The 21,289-nt window shown below is 43.3% G+C and overlaps 1 protein-coding gene and 1 long non-coding RNA gene across 3 annotated transcripts in view; one reads left to right on the top strand and one right to left on the bottom strand.

Moving 5' to 3' along the window:
- Positions 1-14,383, bottom strand: part of ALG1 (ALG1 chitobiosyldiphosphodolichol beta-mannosyltransferase) — a 25,667-nt gene extending 11,284 nt beyond the window's left edge. The window contains exons 1-7 of one of the 2 annotated variants that reach the window (XM_054042298.1): positions 14,118-14,133; positions 13,295-13,394; positions 13,091-13,168; positions 12,195-12,298; positions 11,112-11,260; positions 9,473-9,562; positions 5,584-5,694 (exon numbers count right to left, since the gene is read on the bottom strand). In XM_054042298.1, coding sequence (XP_053898273.1) covers positions 5,584-5,694; positions 9,473-9,562; positions 11,112-11,260; positions 12,195-12,233 — 389 coding nt within the window. In that variant the 5' untranslated portion in view covers positions 12,234-12,298; positions 13,091-13,168; positions 13,295-13,394; positions 14,118-14,133. Of the gene's footprint in view, positions 1-5,583; positions 5,695-9,472; positions 9,563-11,111; positions 11,261-12,194; positions 12,299-13,090; positions 13,169-13,294; positions 13,395-14,117 lie in introns of both variants that reach the window. The other variant, XM_054042297.1, reaches the window with a different exon arrangement.
- Positions 14,220-21,289, top strand: LOC128844508 (uncharacterized). The gene is made up of 2 exons (XR_008446487.1): positions 14,220-14,309; positions 19,911-21,289. It is a non-coding gene; the product is annotated as an uncharacterized LOC128844508 (long non-coding RNA).

Raw genomic sequence — 21,289 nt, 5'->3', positions numbered from 1 at the left:
GCATGGATATAATCAAATACTGTACCAAATAATATGAATTTCACAACATTCTGGTTCCAAATTTGTCATTCAACACCTCTGGGGGCTCATTCATTTTGCTGGTGAACATCTGGGTATCATGATCATGTGACTCAGATGATTCTTTTCCTAGCTATCACAGATATCCTAGCTACACTACTTCCAAGGGTGTTCCCTTGGCAATTTGTGAAGAGTATTTAGCGTGCCTTCCAATTATCCACTATATACTTGATTTACCTTGAAGATGATGGTCTATAGTGCATTCATTCAAACATACATGGAGTCAATTCATTCTGCACTAAGGATTTTAACAAAGAAGCTGGACTGACTGTCCTGAGAATTTTTTAAGCCATTTCTCATGGTAGTCATCGTCTGCCATGATATTTATTATATGCAATATAGCTGTAGCCATGTCAGTCCCTGGATATTGGAGAGACAAGGTGGTGAGGTAATATCTTTTATTGGACCAACTTCTGTAGATGAGAGAGAAGCTTTCAAGCCAAACAGAACTCTTCTTCAGGAATATCTTTATGGCTGAAAAGCTTCTCTCTCTCAGCTACATAAAAACATAAGAATGGCCATACTGGTTCAGACCAAAGGTCCATCTAGCCCAGTATCCTGTCTTCCAATAGCGGCGACTGCCAGGTGCCCCAGAGGGAACAAACAGAACACGTAATCAAGTGATCCATCCCCTATCGCCCATTCCCACCTCCTGGCAAACAGAAGCTAGGGACACCATCCCTGTCCATCTTGGCTAATAGCCATTGATGGACCTAACCTCCATGAACTTATCTAGTTCTTTTTTGAACCCTGTGATAGTCTTGGCCCTCACAACATCCTCTGGCAAGGAGTTCCACAGGTTGACTGTGCGTTGTGTGAAAAAATACTTCCTTTTGTTTGTTTTAAACCTGCTGCCTATTAATTTCATTTGGTGACATCTAGCTCGTGTTATGAGGAGTAAATAACACTTCCTTATTTACTTTCTCTACACCAGTCATGCTTTTATGACTATCGTATCCATTCATACCATTTGGTACTATTTCATGACTATCGGATCCCCCCTTATTCGTCTCTTTTCCAAGCTGAAAAGTCAGTCTTATTAATCACTCCTCATACAGAAGCCGTTCCATACCCCTAATCATTTTTGTTGCCCTTTTCTGAACCTTTTCCAATTCGAATATATCTTTTTTGAGATGGGGCGACCACATCTCCACGCAGTATTCGAGATGTGGGCGTACCATGGATTTATATAGAGACAATATGATATTTTCTGTCTTATTATCTATCCCTTTCTTAATGGTTCCCAACATTCTGTTTGCTTTTTTGACTGCCACTGTACAGTGGATGTTTTCAGAGAACTATCCACAATGACGCCAAGATCTCTTTCTTCTGTATGTATAGTTGGGATTATATTTTCCAATGTGCATTACTTTGCATTTATCAACATTGAATTTCATCTGCCATTTTGTTGCCCAGTTACCCAGGTTTGAGAGATCCTTTTGTAGCTCTTTGCAGTCTGCCTGGGACTTACCTATCTTGAGTAATTTTGTATCATCTGCAAATTTTGCCACCTCACTGCTTAACCCTTTTTCCACATCATTTATGAATATATTGAATAGGACTGGGCCCAGTACAGACCCTTGGGGGACACCACTATTTAACTTTCTCCATTCGGAAAACTGACCATTTAATTCCTACCCTTCGTTTTTTATCTTTTAACCAGTTACAGAAGTTGGTCCAATAAAAAATAATATCTCACCAGCCTTGTCTCTCTGAGATTTACTATGGCAGACATCCCACAAACTGCTGGAGAAGAAACCTTTTTAATATTAGTTCATGATTTTGAAAAATCTAAAATGTATACGAATAAGGTCCCTCTCTCTGAGGCACCCAGTACATGATATTTAGCTCTCTGGGAATTTGACAATTTCCAAATTTCTTTCTTTTGATTTTCTAGCAAGGGATGCTTCAGCAGCTTTGTCTGTGAGCTTTTTACACCAAGACTCACATTAGCCTCAGTCTAGCTTCCCCATATCTATTTAGGGGCCTTATATCAAAGTCCATACTTCAAGCCACAGAGGCTCATGTGTATTCACCAGATGAGTGAAACCTAAGCGAACAGATCTCTCACTGAAAGCAACTATGAAACAGAAGAGCCATTTTTGCCCAGAGATGGAGGAATACAGAAGGTCAGGAATCCCTGAATCTTCATACCATCTCCAAGAAAGACGGTATTGCTACAAGGATTAGTACAGCATGTGAGGGATCAAACTCCAAATTGATGCACAATTGTTTTATTATAATAACTTAGCATTAAATAAACCTATAACTTATTACAAACCTGCCTTTGCTGAATTTTGGGAGATATTTCCAATTATCTTTGTACACATGGTGCTTGAAGAATAATAGCTCACATGCTTATGGTTTTGGTTGTATATTTTAGTAAATGAAATATTCAGGCTAATTAAAGAATTTCCTGGGAAATCCTTGCTTTCCTACAATAATGGGCAGGTACAAAAAGCTTCAAGGAGAATACTGCTTCCTTGTCCATAAATCTGTGCTTATCACCTGCAGGTGCAATTTCAGATGCTGGAACAGCATGACGATTTTTATTTTGCTTTAGTACTTACTCTCTATAATTTTTTGTGTGTGATATGCTAGAAAGATCTGAATATTTGTTGTTGTGATTTTTGTGTTGCATAGTGTGTTTGGTAGGAATTTACAATTGCAAATTATGGGTGAATCTACTGTAGACTGCAATCTTGAGAACCACTTGGTTAAAAAGACAAACTTCCAAAAGGAGTGTCTTCTCAAAGAGCAGAACACCCACCCTCTCCTCTCACGTCCTATGAAGATATTCTTTGTCTAGGACAGGGGTGTCTGTGGCTCCGGAGCCACATGCGGCTCTTCAGAAGTTAATATGCGGCTCTTTGTATAGGCACCGACTCCGGGGCTGGAGCTACAGGTGCAAACTTTCCAATGTGCCAGGGGGTGCTCACTGCTCAACCCCTTACTCTGCCACAGGCCCTGCCCCCACTCCACCCCTTCCCCTGAGCCTGCAATACTCTCGCTTCTCCCCTCTCCCCCCTGTGGCCTCCTGCGTGCCACGAAACAGCTGATCGGGAGGTGCGGGGAGGGAGGGAGAGGGCTGATCGGCAGAGTTGCCAGTGGGTGGGAGGTGCTGGGAGCAGGGGGGAAGACAGAAGCTGATGGGGGCCTGTTGAAGTATTACCGTGGCTCTTTGGCAATTTACATTGGTAAATTCTGGCTCCTTCTCAGGCTCAGGTTGGCCACCCCAGTTTAGGATTTCAAGGAGACATGTATCATCTGCTTTATCCAGGCCACAAAAGCTAAGCCAAGAGCCTCTCTAACTCCCACTTCTCTCTCTTCCTTTTGAGGAAAAACCTGTTTTAAACCCACAGCAAGAATTCTAGAAATATTCTTATTGAAAATTATTTCTTTTATAGTCACTCTAGGGTCTTCATTCATTTTACTCTAAGGAAAACATGTATAGTTAGGAAATGTTTTAATTACTTCTAATCCTGTGTTCCCACTAAAGGTGAAGACCTTTTGTTTGTTTCTTAAATGCTAAAGATGGCATAAGCTCCTTTTGCTGTGTTTATTCACTAGTATTTTGTATCTAGTTGCAAGCATCTAATGTACTAGCTTTCTGATGCCATTGTTATGTGAATAGTGATATGTTGTATGTATCAACATGGAATCAAATGACATTGCTCTAACTGGTTACTAATGTAATATACCTTATTTCAAGTGGCTTCTTGTATCTATACTAATTGGAAATTAGTTAACTTCCTTAACAAATCAAAGACAAGAAACACATCTCCAAGGATTGTTATGAAGAAACGATGCTTTCTTTGAGAGCTATTTGAATCTAAATACTCTAAAAATCACTTAAGTTTAAAAAGACTATTTTAAAGGTAAAAGGCTTATGTAGAAAGGAGGAGTGTTTGGACTCATCTGAAACAGAAATTCATCTCTTATTAAACCCTGATAGAATTAGAGAGATCTCAGAAGATGGAACTAAAAAGAAAGAATTAAGACCCCACCTTTAGAGAGACACTGAAAATTTCCCACCACAAACACAAAATAATAGGATCATGAAGTTGAAGATTTACAATGCTGTTGCATATGTATTAGCAGATGGCATATTCAGGAGCTGAAGATTTTACCAATGTCATCCCATGAAGGTGTTGAGCCAATGAAAGTGTGATAACAGCTAATATTTGGATCCTGCCACTCCCCTGAAAGAGGTGCATCTTCTACCTTCAGTGGGACTATGAAAGGACAAGAGTATACATCTTTCTGAACTGAGATACCAATTTGGCACATTCATCTCAGCCTTTTCATCTCAGCTCTTTCAAGCAAGCAAATAGCAGCAATAAGGCAAAGAAGTCATAATGCAACATCAAGAAGTAACCTTCCAGTCTAGCATTGTTTCTGCAACATGATGACATCACAAAGACTTCAGCATCACTGGTGAGATAATGTTTGCAAAAGCACTGCCAAAGGATTAGATTTAAATTTTTCTTATATTATTTCAATGCGCTATTTAAAGGTTATTGTAGCTTAAGGTATTAACACCAGATTGTTCAGACTGTATACACCTGGGGAGGAGACAACAGATAACCTTGACAAAGAGAGAGAAATAGTGGGATTTATTTTTGACATTCAGATTCCTAATGTTCATTAGTTTGCCTCAAGACCAGTCCTTGCAGTGAGTTGATGGGTTTATACAAAACACTGCCTTCTCATTTGAGAAACTGTTGAATAGCTTCTTTTAAGTAAATGAGTTAAATATTTTCTTCCTTTTCATAGAACTCAGTTAAGATCATTTACCTCTGCCCATTTAAAACTGTTTAGGTTATCCATAATAAACCAAACAGGATTCATCAACCCTTAAATGAAATTCACTTGCCCATCTATAAATTGTTTTAGTTACCAATGTACACTAAGACAGGACTCACTACTGATTTTGGAAAATAATACACTTTGGTCTCAAATTATGTAGAGAAGAGTGCCCCCAAGAGGGAGGACTGACCCTCCAGAGTATAATCTCTGATGAAAGCTCTTCACATGAGATGTACAGACTGACTGAAGTAACCATTATTTACTGCTTATTTGTGTTGTTTTCCCTTTTTTTTTTTAAATAGTCAAAACTAAATTGTGAGTATCTTGCTTGTTTTTAATTGTGGTGTCCCATAGGCATGCTAAGAATCTCATGTGACTAAAATAGTGGGAGGGGCAGGTCACATCTTTGGATCTACATTAAGAAAAACAATTATTTCGATTTGGCCTATCAGTTTTTGTTTCTCTGGACTATAAATGTGTAGTAAATTTTGGATAAAATTATTTGGTATTTGACACCTTAAAAACACCCCATTTCCACTCCACATGCACTTGGAATCACATCAACAAGATGAGCTGCAGTCAGTTAACAGGGAAGAAGAGTCACAAGCAAGAAGCATATACTCAGTTTCTACACTAAGTGGGCTGGCCTGTCTTAGTTCAGTTAATAAAGACTGTCACTGCATCTGTTATACATACCCTCTTTTAAATGGAGCATAGTCTTTGGCAAGTTTCATGTACAATTTATGCTGGAGTTCTAATGGTGTTTCCTTAAAAAAAGAAGCTGGCTTGTCATAGAGGGTTATTGCTCTGTGGTGAAAGAAATTCATTAGTCAAATAAATATATATATATATATATATGGCAATTAAAAGCATCAATAAAACAAAATAATTAATGATCTGATTCTGAAAACTCTTTATATTTTAAAAGCTTTTTGGAATAGAAGAGCTATAATGTTGGGCGCTTCTGCCACCCTAAGGATGTACAAAAGAGCACAACAGTTTAGGTTATCCACAAGCTGTAAACAGTTAAGCAGCTGCATAGTCTTGACTTCAATGTAACCATGCATAAAGTTAATCACATGCCTGTATCTGCAGGATTGGGGCCTTGATCTATCAAGGAGGAAAAAGATCTATTTAATTTTTTTATGCTTTTCAAGGTGAACTTTAAAAAAATTCCCATGTTACTCCTGGGGGGATTCTGTGCAAAAAAATTCAAAATTCTGCATATTTTATTTGTCAAAATAATGCAATATAATCATACCAGTTTCAATTGTTTTGGTCATTTATTTAAACTACAATACAGAAAAAAAAGTCACAATAACTATTCAGCATTTCTTAAACACATGAAATTTAAGTTACAAACACTTGGTAACTAATACCCTGCATTCCAGTTATAATCCTGGATTTTCATTTAAATTACATTACAGAACACGAAACAGCCAAAAAAAACAAAAAAAAAAAAAAAAAAGTAGAATGTCATTTTAAATTGCTCAGACTTCCACACATGGAAGTCAGAGTTTTGCTAAGCATTGTCCTGGACCTGGCTGGGTACTTTGGGAAGTGCTTGGTTCTGATTCTCCTGACATTTTATTGACTGCTTGGTAAATGTTTTATTTGCCCTCAAAGGCTTTTTCTTTTTTTTTTTTTAAATGGGTAAGTAAAATAAATCATGAGCTAAAAGAAGAACAGGAGTACTTGTGGCACCTTAGAGACTAACAAATTTATTAGAGCATAAGCTTTCGTGGACTACAGCCCACTTCTTCGGATGCATAGCTGTAATCTAATCCCATTGTGCCACCTTGGCACAGGAAAAAAGTGAGAAAGCCCATAGACCTTCCTAGCTGAGGATCCCCTTACTGTCATTTATAAGAAAACTCCTTTACATCAGTCTGGCAATGTAGGGGCCTTAAAACTTTCACTGGTTTTAATGCTCCTGGGAGAATTGACTGAGAATGGGAACAGTTAACTAACAATAGTAACAACAGGCATTGTGCTGCATTTCTGCCTCAGAGAATGAGATCGATTAACCATCAACAGCAACTTTAACAACTTTTCTACACAGTCAGGGTGCTACATTTGTGCCTCAGTGAATGAGATAAATTAACTCAGGCAGGCTGCTTTATTTGTGCCTCTAGCTCAGGGCTTCTCAGAACATAATTTTTGGTGGCCTCAGAGTGTGGCCACCAACTCTTGCTGGTGGCCGCTCTGATAATTTTTCCTAAAATACTTAATTAACTTTAGGAAAAACAAATAAATATGCACATATATACTTGTCCATATCATTGTAATTTATTTATGTAGGGGTTTTTTGCAGACTCAACAATAACAATAACGTACAGTTGTCTATTCTTTACTGGACAGAATAGAAACAAAAACAAAGTGCTTTGCATGTTTTGATTTTTTTTTTTTTTTAGATTGCTAGTTATTAAGTTTGCTATGTGAAAAGTGATCTTTGTATATTTGTTTAATATCACTGTTCACAGCAGAGTTACTCAGCCCTGGTATGCTGGAAAACAAATTAAGCTCTGGATGAGGAGGTGGGTAAGGAGGCAGGTGAGCCAGAGGCAGCGGGGATCGAGGTGATGGTAAGGGGTGAGTCCAGGGATGGCACCCAAAACCCTGCAGTTGGGGGACAGAGCCCACCACCGCATGGCCAGAGCCTGGCGCCCACCACCCCAGGGCAAAAGCCTGAAGCCCAAGCCACACCACCTCTGGGTTGCCTGCTCCTACAGTTTGTGGATTCGGAAGGGAGTAGGGACCAACTCCTGCAGGCAGCCCCAGGGGAGGAGCCACTGCTTTGCCAATACCCCCTCCCCCTGCCTAATGACAGCCCAGGAGGCTGTGACTGCAAGAAAAGACCGCGGTGGCCGCATTTGAAAAACAATGCTCTAGCCTGCCTCATGCATAATAAAAAGCCCAACCCTTACACGCCAGGGACAGCAGTCGCAAAAAGGGACAGAGTGTCTCTCTCTCTCTCTCTTGTTGGCACACACATAAGCCCAGCCCCACCCCCCCCATGGTGATCACACAGACACGCAGGCATGTCCAGGCCCCCTCCCAGTCTCTGAGGCTGCTCCAGGCATGCTGGAACAGATGTGCTGCCTGGGCTGCTGGGGAAGAGGCACTTGTCCCCCAGCAGGGTTTTTTTGCGTTTTTCTGCGCGGGGAACACACAAAAATGTGCGTCATATGAATTCTGCCCTCGGCATGGGCACAGAATCCCCCCAGGAGTACCATGTGCTTATCCAGGGAGCTCTCACACATGCTGTAGCAGAGACAAACCCTAGCTTCTTCATCATACAAAAATTATTTCTAAGCAGGAAGTACAGTATATCATTTAAGAAATCTCAGGGAGTGTCATATTCCAAAAGTATTTACAGCAGGGGGATGCTCTGTATTTTGTGACATCAAGGGGTGCCCTGGCAAGTGATCGGAGATGGAAGGTCAGTCCTAGTTTGCACAGAACAGATTTTAGCCTCGCTCATTTTGGGCAGGGTGTGACCATCATGCAGCCTCAGCAAGCCAACTTAGCTCTTGATTCAGATGCAAAGGTACTCCTCAGGACAGAATGTCCAAGTGCTGAAACCTCCCCAGACTGCCCTCCTCTGCATTAAAAATAAGAGCTGCTTTTTACAAAGCCATAAGGCTGCATTTGCCCTTCTGGCTAGTGCCCTCACAAGATCTAAAAGACTAAACTACACCAATTAAAAATATTACAGATTTGGCAAGACTACTGCTTATTCACATGGCATAAGGCAGAACTAGGCTTGGCATAGTGGAGCAAATCCTACAAATAGGGACTCATCCATAATGCATACATGACACACATAATATAGCCATATAAACTGCAGTATAATTGTCTTTTTAACTTGCCTTATAACTGTGACCAAGAATCTAAGCTTTAATTTTGAAAAATTCCCCAGCCCTTATGATCACAAAAGAAAAACTTTCAAAATGTAAAATAATGGTAAATTGATGCAATAATGTCTCCCTGGGCCCGCATCTAAAACAATGACTCCACAATGTATTGATATTAAGGCTTACTGAAGTTGGGAATTCCAATTTCCTCCAATGCTCAAATTTCAATATAAGATTCATCCTTCACTACCACCATTACCAAAAAACTCAATCACCTCATGCTTGCTTCCATACCTATGTGGCTGCCAAAAGCCCCAGCTATCCCCCCCTCTAGCTGTCACTAACATTTAATTCAAATGGCCTCTCAGACTTTCTTTGAGAGGGAATTATAGAGGAGCAATAAATATTCATTTTTATTTAAGTTTTGTGGAACTATTGAGAGGTTTTACAAAGTAAACAACAAAAGGGTAAGAAAAGTTTGGTGACATGTATGTCTACCAACCCTATTATTTCTTGGCCTCCTAGTACCAGAATCACTGGGGTGGAACAATACTTTCACGATGAATATGCTTTTCCAAGTATTAGTTCTGAGTCAGAAAGAAGCTTCTTGGATTCCTGATTATACAGTAAGACTTCTATGAATCCAAAATCATTAGGGCTAGCTAGCTATATATCCTCATCTAAGTGAAAATCTGTATACAATCATTTGTGTAAGGCCTTTGACTTACTTGATATTACAATTCATTTGCAGATCTTCTTTCATTGCATTAGTCACACAAAAGTTGTAGTCAGATAGACGTCCAAAAAGCTTTTCATACCTGATAGAAATTAAACTTCAGTTATAAACCAAACGTCATTCCCAACTAATGAGATTGACACTGAATACCAGTTTCTCACCAATGCCTAATCTTTGGAATGAACATTAATATAATTAAACAATTTTGCCTAAAATTATCAGGAGCTGTATCTTGCAGTATTCATTTCTCACTTGCCTCCTAACAGGTAAATTATGTCTATGTTGATATTGCTCCATTAAAGAGCCCTGTATATAGAGCCAACATTCAAGATACAGTAGAGTACATGCTACCCTCTTTGAGGCCCAGAGAAACCAAAGGCCTGAACTAAATTCAACAAGAGAGACCTACTATCATAACCTTGAAAGATGGGTTACTGGGCAAATCAGCAATACAGAACCAACAAGCAAATCAGAAAGCAATTATAATATAAAGAAAAAATGTTTAGCATAATCTAGTCATAACAAACAAGGCAAGACACAGAATATATTCAAATTTGAGATATGGAACTTATAAAGAATTAATACAGCCACATACACCATGATGTTATGACTCTAACCCATCTAAAGAGACCCAGATTACTATGTGCATGCTCATGCATCTCAGAAGCATGGCTGCAGCTCATTAGAGTCCAATGGATGACACTCAAGTTCAGTTCAGAAATAATTAGGTCTCTTAAGGCTTGTCTACACTTAAAATGCTACAGCAGCGCAGCACACTGAAGTAGTGCTTCAGTGTAGATACGTTTCAGAATAGCAGCCGTGTTAGTCTGTATCCGCAAAAAGAAGAACAGGAGTACTTGTGGCACCTTAGAGACTAACAAATTTATTAGAGCATAAGCTTTCGTGGACTACAGCCCACTTCTTCAGATGCATATAGAATGGATGGGAAGGATTTTCCCATTGGCATAGGTAATCCACCTCTGAGAGAGGTGATAGCTAGGTTGACAGAAGAATTCTTCCATCAACCTAGTGCTGTCTACAAAGGCACCTAGGTTGGCTTATCTACACCACTCAGGGGCATGGATTTTTCACACCAGAGACTGACAGTTAAATCAACCTAATTTTCTAGCACAGACCAGGCCTAAGTCACCAGGCTTTTTACAACTCTGCATGTACGCTTCACATACGAACACTGGTATATGCATACACACACACAATATTTAGCTGTTACTGGAGGACATTCCTCAAAAAGTATAATTATTTTAACCCTTTGTGAAAAGTCTTATAGAATATAAAAGAAATAACAGGAATAGGAATTGCTCTAAAATTTAACAGAGAACAATATCATTTTCTATAGCTTTCTGGAACCATTTTACAGAATGGTATAACAAAGATAGAATTTTCTATTAAGTTCTGTAGCATGGTCCAAAAACCCATAGAAAAGGCATCTCCTATTTAATTCTATAGGACACCTCCAAAAGGAAAGTACGTCAATTTTGAACCTAAAAATAAAGTGCCTCTTTAAGGAAACATCTCTTTGTCAATGGTCTCCTAACCACTACCTTCCACCTTTTTGCATGCGGTAAACACTATATGATTTGTAAGAGAAAAATAAAGACTTCTATACAAACCACTTTGCAATTTGTACTATAGGGTGATTTTTTCCATGGATCAGACTCATTATAGTATAACCATAGTTGTGCCAATCAATGATCAGTTTGCTTCTTCGTACAAGGCAAATCATCCAGGTAACAGCTATACTAGGCAGGCCTGGAGGATTCTGTTTAATAAATAAAAACAAACAAAAAAACAGCAGCCAATTATGACAAAACGACAAACTGCTTATTAGCTGACAAAAAAGGAAAGGATTGGACTGACACTGCTTTTAACAATCTCTAGGTCTCTGGTTCAAGTACGGCCCCTGAGTTACGACTTTTGGTCACAGGAATAGGCAACTACTCAGTAACGTATGTGAAAAGAGCTGGTTAATCTCAGTCCCTAGTGGTCATACATCTAATCACAACAACTACCATCAAAACTAGCTCTAAATGGCAGACACACCCAGAATCATTGTTTTGGAAACAGAGCTACTTTCTCACTCCTAGAGATGGTACCTCCAAGGGTACGTCTACACTTACCTCCGGGTCCGGCGGCAGGCAATCGATGTTCTGGGATCGATTTATCGCGTGTGGTTTAGACCCGATAAATCGATCCCGGAAGTGCTCGCCGTCGACGCTGGTACTCCAGCTCGGCGAGAGGAGTACGCGGCATCGACGGGGGAGCCTGCCTGCCGCGTCTGGTATTGTGGTATTGTTCTGTTCTGATTAGATTATTTAACACAGATAATTTTGAATTCTATATTTGACGGCTTAAGTCACAATTGTGCTGTGTGCATTAGAATGGATTTCAAATTCTACCCTCAAATATGCAATTGAAATTTGCTTTTTGTAAAGACTCAAGCATCTGTACTAAATTCAGTTTGCTAGTGTTTGTGCCAATAAAGTCTGAATGCTCAAAAATTAATGAAAAAAGTGAACACAAAGGTTGCAAATATATGAATCAAAATTCACATTTGCACAAGTTTGTTTCCACTATTCATTCCACACTAGTAGTTTTATCACCAAAATGAACAGTCACTATGTTTTTTGATATTGCTGGAAAAATGTACTGCAGTGTGATACAATAAACACATAACTATATATCTACATATATACCTGAAGAAGAATATAAGATGGCCGCTCGATCTTCAGCATTGTATAGAACAGTTGTATTGCCTGTGCAATAACTTTTGTAATATACTGGAAAATCTTAGGACCAACTGTAAAATGACAGAAATCTGTGTCAAAATTTCACACAGCACACCCTAAATATGAAATTCATTTAGAAACAACACAAATATGGAGATATCCCATCTCCTAGAACTGGAAGGGACCTTGAAAGGTCATCAAGTCCAGCCCCCTGCCTTCACTAGCAGGACCAAGTACTGATTTTACCCCAGATCCCCAAGTGGCCCCCTCAAGGATTGAACTCACAACCCTGGGTTTAGCAGGCCAATGCTCAAACCACTGAGCTATCCCTCCCCCCATAGAAGGAACTTTTTTTTTTTTAAGTGACGGTATCCTTTAAAAATTAACACATTACTTCATGGCCTTTGTTTTAGAAAAAAGAGAAATTCATAGTGCCTATAAGTAGATACACACAGCATAAACATGTAATTCCAACCACTGGTTCAGAAGTAGGCCAATTTACTTTAAAGGCATTGTCCAAGTTTTCATGTGAGTGCTCAGATTGTTAAACATGATGACAGTGTCTGTAGCTTCCATGTAAGATAAACTAATATGCTAATTTTGAGCCAGATTCAGATCTCTGGCACAAAGAGTGCCAACACTTTAAAAAAAAAAAAAAAAAAAGAACTCTTGTATGAAAGTGCAAATTTTCCCTCCCTCTTTAAAAGAAGCAATGATACCCACTGTACTCTGGAAGTTAAACTCAGACCCTAAGAATTGGCTTTCCAACTGAACAATAATGATAAATACCTTCAAAACAGAAATAGAATTTGAAATATTGATACATGTGTACAACTAAAAATCATCTAACTCATTGAACTTACCTTGCAATGCTTTAAGTTCTGAAATAGATACAATGTGTATCTTTTCATTGCACAAAATGTCACTATGTGGCTTTGTGCCTGGAAGAAAAAGAAACTGTTCTACAGCCAGATGTTTACTGAACACACACACATACAAGACTGTTACTATAACAGGGCATGTTATTAAACTTGTAAAGTAAGGGTGAATTTAGAAAAAAAACCCACCATTTTAATATGAAACACATTCCTAAAGTTATTGATCCAGTTCAAAGTAGAGAACATCTAGAATACTAAGATGAGCATACACAGCTGGCGGCACTTTGATCTGAGTGAAGGAAGCAGGGATCAGCACTCATGTTGGGACCAATAATCACCCCGCCCAGGGAACACTTGGATGCTTGGGTCACAATGACACAGCACGATGAGAGATGTCCCTGTGAGTATCTGAAAAGCGCTTAGGTTTGGAGTATAAGGCTGGCAACTGCCACCCTGGTAGGCTGCCCCCAGGTTGGGGCAAGGGCATGAATCTTAGTATGGAGCAAGGCTAATCAGGGACAGATAGCTGCTGTTAGGTGCCTCGATATTCAATATGTGGGCATCTACGCTGGCCCCCACTGGACCCAGCTTAAAGGTGGGCTCCGAACCCCTGGGCATGGTTCAATGCTGCTCCTGGGACTGAAGGTGTCCCTGGGTGTTTCACTGAGGAAATCCAGAAGGATGACACCATAGCCATGCCTGGGGTGAGTGGCAGGGCCAGGAGAGGTGGGTGTGTGCGAGAAGTGGCTCGGGTCTCACGCAGTGATGAACCACCACAGGGTGACCCCATGCCTGGAGTAGGGGGGGACAAGCTGGGGGGCTGAGGGAGAGTGGACCACCGAGGAAGCCCAGCAGGGTGACGCCGTGCCCGGGCGTAGGACAGGACCTGGTCCGAAGGGGGCAGGGAGGCAGGACCAGATCGGTACAGGAAGGCCGGTAGGGTGACCCCGGAGCAAGGGCAGGGCCGGGGCCCCACAGGGAGAGGGAGCTGGGCCGGACCGGTCTCACTCACTGAGGAAGCCCAGCAGGGTGACGCCGTGTCCATGCCGGGCCAGGGCGAGCGCGTGGTACTGCATGCGGGGGCTGCGGCCCAGGTCGCCCAGCACCGCCACGCACACCCGCCCTCGGGCCCCCTCCGGCCCGGCCGGCCGCCCCCACAACCACAGCAGCGCCGCGCACAGCGCCAGTCCCGCCGCCACCAGCGGTAGGAGCATCGCGGGGGCTGCCATGTTGTGACGTGACGTGGCGGGAGGGGAGGGGAGGCGGCACGGAGAGGAAGGGCCGCGCGCAGGGTACTTAGAGCCGACTCGCAACGGCCGCCATCTTGGCATCAGAGCGAGGTTTCCTGCTCGGGACAGGCCCGGAGCCGGAGCCCAGGGGGCGGGAACACCAGGGGGAGGTGGAGCCGCCTGTAGCGCACGCAGCGGGGCACGCGGGGGGGAGGGGGAGGAGCTAGTTGCTAGGGCGATCCAGGCAGCCGGGAGCAGCGCCGGGCTCGGGCTGTAGGGAGTCCCTTGGGGCGGGACCTGAGGTTCCCCGGCTCCGCAGCGGCTCCGCAGCGGCCCCGCCCCGGGACTGCGTAGTAACGATACAACAAAGCTGTTCCCTTGTCTGCTTTCCATTCAGTGTCATGTACATGTAGCTAGAAACAGCTGAGCTCATTGTAACTGGACCATTGGGGGGAGGGGTTTATATAATTGCTCCATTAAAATAGCCCCTTTTCTCCTTAAAATTAAACAAAATATATAAAAACAAGAGATAATTCTGAAAATTGATGTAAAGCCGAGATATTTCCTTGGAGTGTCTTTTGTGTAAATGTAATACCGACAGCAAGAGTTTTATTAAAGAAAGGCCTTTTCATTACATGAATGTCAATATATTTAAAACTCTCAAGGAGCAGTAATAGGCTAAAATATCCAGTCCTTTTCAGAGCATTAATTTAAGTTATTTCAGATTTCAAAAGGTGTGAGTCACTGAAAAATGAAATGGCCAAAGTATACAATGTGCAAGTTTAAAATGATGAGAGTGCACTGTGAACTGATGGACCAGGTCAGCAACAAAAAAGCCTTTCCCAAGTGTGGTTTTCATCAAGAGTTATTGTCAACAGTTTACAGGGCTGCACAAATTCTGGAGAAGGTCCATAGTGGAGCTAATAAACAGATCAAAGGTCTGAAGGCTCTTAAGGTAGGGTGAAGCACTCAGATGTATATGGTTTAGAGAAATGGCTACTGGGGGATCATCTTGAATATGGATCTATTTCAGCTAAGCATGTGGAGAAACATTCATAGCCATTGATACAAACAGGATGGAAAATAACGTTGAGTGTCTGTAGGGTGTTCTGTCCTATTGGGTAACCCAGTATTTGTTCTAAGAGAGACTGGCTGGTTCCATATCTCTAGAATTCAAGGAGAAAATTGGACATGTAGTTGGACATCAGTCAGTAAGTGTGATTAGAAGCGCAAACAGGAGGAGTCTCACGTGCACAGGGCTGAACTAACCACCCTATCTGGAGCTCAGTCCTGCAAAGTGCCACGTACTGTACCATTAGCTCCAATTGATGCCCTGTTTGGAAAACTAAGAGTCTGTGGTACCAAAGCTGGAAAATACATGAATTAACCTAAGTTAGTATTAACAAATCTGAAGATTCTCTTATGTATGCAGCATGTACACATTTTAATATTTGCAGGGTTAAGTTTACGGAGTGGGTACCAGAGCAGAAAAAGATCTGTGGTGTGCGGGGAGGTGAGCTTTCATATTTAATTTCACCTGCATCAAATTATGTGTACAACACTGTGTCCTAATGGCAAGAATCACTGCTTCTAGGAATAGGATGTTCTCTCTTAAATTATAGTTTAAGGTTTAAGCTAATGTATTTAGGAACCATGCCAGAGGAGTGGAGCTACAAGTCTTGCAGAAATAACAGTTCTCTCTTATCTATAATTGATCTGGGTTCAAATCTAGGTCTTACATGGAACAGCCTTCACATGAAACGGTTTTGTTGGCTGCTAGTTGGAAGTTGCAAAGTGGGACATTTTCCTTAGTGAATTTGGGGCTTTTCAGGGAATACACAGAACCAGATGGATTCACATATACACCTCTACCCTGATATAACGCTGTCCTGGGGAGCCAAAAAATCTTATAGGTGAAACCGTGTTATATTGAACTTGCTTTGATCTGCCGGAGCACGCAGTCCCACCCCCCCAGAGCGCTGCTTTACCGTGTTATATCCGAATTCGTGTTATATCAGGTCACCTTATATCAGGGTAGAGGTGTACCTGTATAGAAGGGATTCACAAAGCTCGTTGTAGTGTGAACCACGTGCTAATACACAGACTCATGGAGCCAGCTCCCCTCTCATTCACAAACCATTGCTGTGGGAACTGCAGCAACTGCTCACCTGGAAAAGTCATATTAGGAAAGTAATGTACTTTTAACACCTTTAAATGTGATTTAGCAGCTAGAAATAAGAAAGTGGAACCAGCAGCATGTGACCAACCAGCTCTCTGCTGACACCAGTAAATGCTTCCCAGACCTCTGCCTTTCTGAATGTATTCTGAACTTATCCCTCTTGACATTCTAATCCTGTTTAGAAATCTGTTGGTCATATAGAAGGCAGTTTTTTTGTTTTTGTAATCTATACAATAATTTGCAAAGATAAGCAACCTTACTACATGTCAGATCTCAGAATCAAAGCAGCATTGAAGCTGGTGAATAATTGGTTGGGAGGCTGCCAGGGCTATCACATTTACTGGACAGAAATTTGATTGGATCCCCCCTCTCCCAGTAATAAAAAACACACACTTCATTTTCTGTACTGGGTGTTTGCACAAAAACATAATGGAACACATCACAGCATGTTACAGCTGTGGCAAGGAAGGTTGAAGGTGGATGGAATGGCCAAGCTACAGTAAGAATGGTTGAATGCAGGGGCCAATTCTCCCCAGGGTCTGAGTGCAGAGTGGTGGCCTGAGTGAGTCGGTTGCTGTTTGCTGATCCCTCAGCCACCCAGCCGTTTTGGAAGTTGGAGTTGGTCCCCTCCTACCCTAACTTCCATCATTGAAATAAGATCCAAACATCTTATACCAGTTGGGGATCAACTCAGTCCATCACATACCCTCCTGTATGTCCCCCATCTCCAAACACCACAGGTGCCCCTCTCCTTCCCGTTATGCTGGCAAGGAGTCCCTTTACGCAAGGGGAATTCTCCAGAGGCAGAAAGTGGCCTTAGCAGACCAAAGAGTCCAGTCAGAGGGACAAGGAAAGTAGTCAGTTTTGATTGCGAACAGTGAAAGACCATCCTTCTCTGTTGACCTACAGTACAACCATCAGCTGAACATACTCAGCTTTTCAGCAGCACACAGACATGCTACATAAAATGCCAAGAATATGGTCCATTTCCTGCGGGCCGTCTGATGTCTCAGCGCTTTGTCCAGCATGTGCTGCTGCACACTCCCAGTGTTCTATGATCAACTGCAGACTGCTCAGTGCTTCTCCTCACACCTACACAAGATCAAACCCTCCATTCCTTTCTATGGATCTCAGGCAATAAGAATTTGGTCTGAGTTAAAGCTTAAAGGACCAGATTTTGACCTAGTAAAAAAAATTCCAAGTCATTAAGAGGAACCAGAGCAGAGGTGAAAGTAAGCCGGTATGGTACGGTACGGCGTACTGGCAAGAGCCAAGAGCCGTGCCGGACTGGACCGGCTTCCGCGGCGGTGATTTAAAGGGCCCGGGGCTCCAGCCACTGCGGGGAGCCCCGGACCCTTTAAATCACCGCTGGAGCTCCGGCAGACGGGCTCGGGCAGTGATTTAAAGGGCCCGGTGCTCCTGCCGCTGCAGGGCCGCCCAGAGGGGGGGCAAATAGGGCAATTTGCCCCGGGACCCGCAGGGGCCCCCCACGAGAGTTGTCAGCGGGTCTTCAGCGGCAGGCTCTTCAGTGCCGCCGAACACAACTGGAGTGAGTGAAGGACCCGCTGCTGAGGACCCGGAGCTTATTCCACTCCGGGTCTTCAGCAGCAAGGGCTTCTTCCACTCCAGGTCTTCGGCAGCAATTTGGCGGCGGGGGCTTTTTCCGCTCCGGTTCTTCGGCGGCAATTTGGCGGCGGGTCCTTCACTCGCTCCAGGACCTGCCTCCGAAGTGCCCCGAAGACCCAGAGCAGAAGGACCCCCGCCACCGAAGACCCCAGGTCCCCTGAATCCTCTGGGCAGCCCTGGCTCTGGGACCTTTAAATCCCCACCGGAGCTCCAGCAGCTGGGCTCGGGCGGGGATTTAAAGGGCCCGGAGCTCTGGCCACTGCGGGGAGCCCTGGGCCCTTTGAACCGCCACCAGAGCTCCGGCAGCCGGGCTCCCGCGGTGATTTAAAGGGCCCGGAGCTCTGCGGCAGCTGGAGCCCCAGGCCCTTTAATTTTCCCCGAGCCCCAGGGCTCCTAGCTGCCTCTTAATTTGTACAGGTAGGGTGTCTAACACCTGAGGACACCAGAAATGATGCCTTTTATTTTCCTCATCTAGAAACTTCAATATTAATCCTCTTGATTGCTAGCTTTTCCTGTAACTGATCATATCCTATTCAGAAATCCTGTCCATTTACCAAATGCACATAGGCACGTTGACTAAAGCCATTCACACAGAAATGCAGAGGATTTCACATTCTTAATAATACTTTGCAGTTTTATAAGGATTCCCTTCTGTGGATCTCAAAGCACTTTACACACATTAATTTAGCCCAGGGGTCTCAAACTCAGATGACCCCGAGGGCCGCATGAGAACTAGTGCATTGGCCTGAGGGCCGCATCACTGACAGACACCCCCCACTGCCTCTGGCCCCGCCCTCACTCCACCCCTTCCAATTAGGCCCCGCCCCTGCCCCACCTCTTCCCACCCCTTCCCTGCCCCATTCCAATCCCTTCCCTGAAATCCCCACCCCAACGCTACCCCCAGGAGGTTCAGAAAGGGTGCAGGGTGCAGCAGGTGGCTCAGGGCAGGGAGTTGGGGTGTGGGATGCAGCAGGGGGTTCAGGCCAGGGAGTTGGGGGTGCAGGAGGGGTTCAGGGTGTGAGCTCCAGCCTGGTGCCGCTTGCCTAGAGCGGCTCCGGGGTGGCAGCGGCGCTCACTGGGGCCAGGGCAGGCTCCCTGCCTGCCTTGGCCCCCGGCTCCGAGCTGCTCCGTTCCAGAAAGCAGCTGGAACTCTGTCCCTGCAGCCCCTGGGGAAGGGGCTCAGGGTTCCATGCTTGTGCTGCTCTTGCCACTCCTCCAGGTACCTCCCACGAAGCTCCCATTGGCCGCGGTTCCCTGTTCCCGGCCAATGGGAGCTGCAGGGGACGGTGCCTGGAAGGAGGCAATGCCAGAGCCCTCTGCCTCCTTCCCCCTTCCCCCTGGCCCAAAGGGGCGTGCTGCCGGCTGCTTCAGAGAGCAGCATGAGGCTTGCAGTGTCAGGAGGCAATCCCATGGGTAGGCAGAGGGGCGGGGTGCAGGGAGCTTGGCGGGCCACACACAAGAGCTGGTCCGTGGGCCACGTGTTTGAGACCCCTCGTTTAGCCTCACAATATTCCTGTGAGGTAGGAATATAGCATTGTCCCCCTCTTACAGCTGTGCACACTAGACCACAGAGAGCCCCACTGTCTTGCCCAAGGTCAAACACTAAGCCAGTGGCTGAGCTGGGAAAGGAATAGAGGAGTTCTGACTCCTAGTCCTGTTATTTTATCAGTAGGCCTCCTTGGTCTTTCAAATGCATAAGGAATGAAGAAGGGGAATACAAGTCATCCTGTATAGGCACCATGTAAGCCATGTTCAACATCTTTCTCCGCAGATGGATGTTCCTCTCATAATACAGCTGTGGCAGTCGGAGTACTGGGGGGATTCCTCTACTACTACTACTGAAAATGCCAATATGTTACAGATGATCAACTTGGAACTTCCCATACACAAAGCTATGATTGGTTAGTCCTGAAGCAATACCAAGTCCAGTTTTAGCATTCAATAGTAGCCTTTTCAATCAAAATCTACCCTTGCAACACATAGAGCAACCCCACTCTGGTAGCCAAGTTGTAATCACACTGACACTGACTAGTGCTATTTTGGCAGCACAATGGAGATTTCATTGGCAGGTTTTCAAAACTGTGCCAGTGGTTATTACAGTGACAAGAGTTCCTAATGTACTCTTCTTCCTGAGCTACCATTACAACTGAACACACAGGGCACAATTCTTCTCATAACTCTACTGACTTTGAATGCATCATCTTCAACTTCAGTGGAGTTGGATGAATTTGTTTATCCTAGGCAGCTCTCACCTTATTATCTAAGGGCCCCAATCCTGCACCCATAAAATTATGATGATGTTGGAATATCTTCATGGACCAGACGAGATCATCATTCAGACCTATTTTGCAGACTGGTTTGACATGCTGCCTATGCTCTGAATAAGATACATCACAGAATGCACAGAACAGATCATGTTTCTTGGAGAAGGACCTGGGTGAAGAAAACCACTGTGCAGACCCCAGTGCTGTGCAATCTATAAGTTACTATTCTGTTACCCAATGGCTGAATCTTAAGATTCTTTTCTTTGTTATTTTACTATCATTGTAACCAAAGATGTTCGATATTGTGCTACCCTTGGAAGTAATTCCTGTATTTTCTGCCACTGAGTATATGGTAACAATGAAATTTCTGTTACCTTGACCTGCAGATCACAAGTAACTATAGGTGTGGGCAACCTGGCTGAATGAGATAATAAAGTCCTGAATGTTTACTCAAAACTCTCACCCAAATGAAACCTTATTGACTTTTTTCAGTTAGGGAAAAGTCAGATAAAGAAACAAATTTATTCAGGGCAATGCCCTGTTTCCCTCCCCAAGCACTTGCTCACACAGAACCATGGTGAGGCCTCTTCTTTTGCAATCTACTTTCATTCCCATTCATAATATCCTACAGTTACTTTCTTATGATATTTACACTACCTTAACAATAAGGTAAATTGCTTCTTGCATTTGTTTCCTTGTCTGGATTATAACTATGTTGTGTCACATGGCTGATTAAATGAGCGATTGGCTCCTCTGAGCTACCAGACAGTAATTTAGCACCACTAGTTCTGTACAACTGTACCTTCAGCAGTCTGTTAAATTACTAACATTTTACTTGCTTTGTAGAAGTAGCATTCTATGTTAATAAACATGGATTTGATTTGCA

Source organism: Malaclemys terrapin, chromosome 10 (genome assembly GCF_027887155.1).
Source record: "Malaclemys terrapin pileata isolate rMalTer1 chromosome 10, rMalTer1.hap1, whole genome shotgun sequence".
NCBI lineage: Eukaryota > Metazoa > Chordata > Testudines > Emydidae > Malaclemys > Malaclemys terrapin.
The sequence above is the reverse complement of the archived record's forward strand: the minus strand, read 5'-3'. Positions and strand labels throughout refer to the sequence as shown.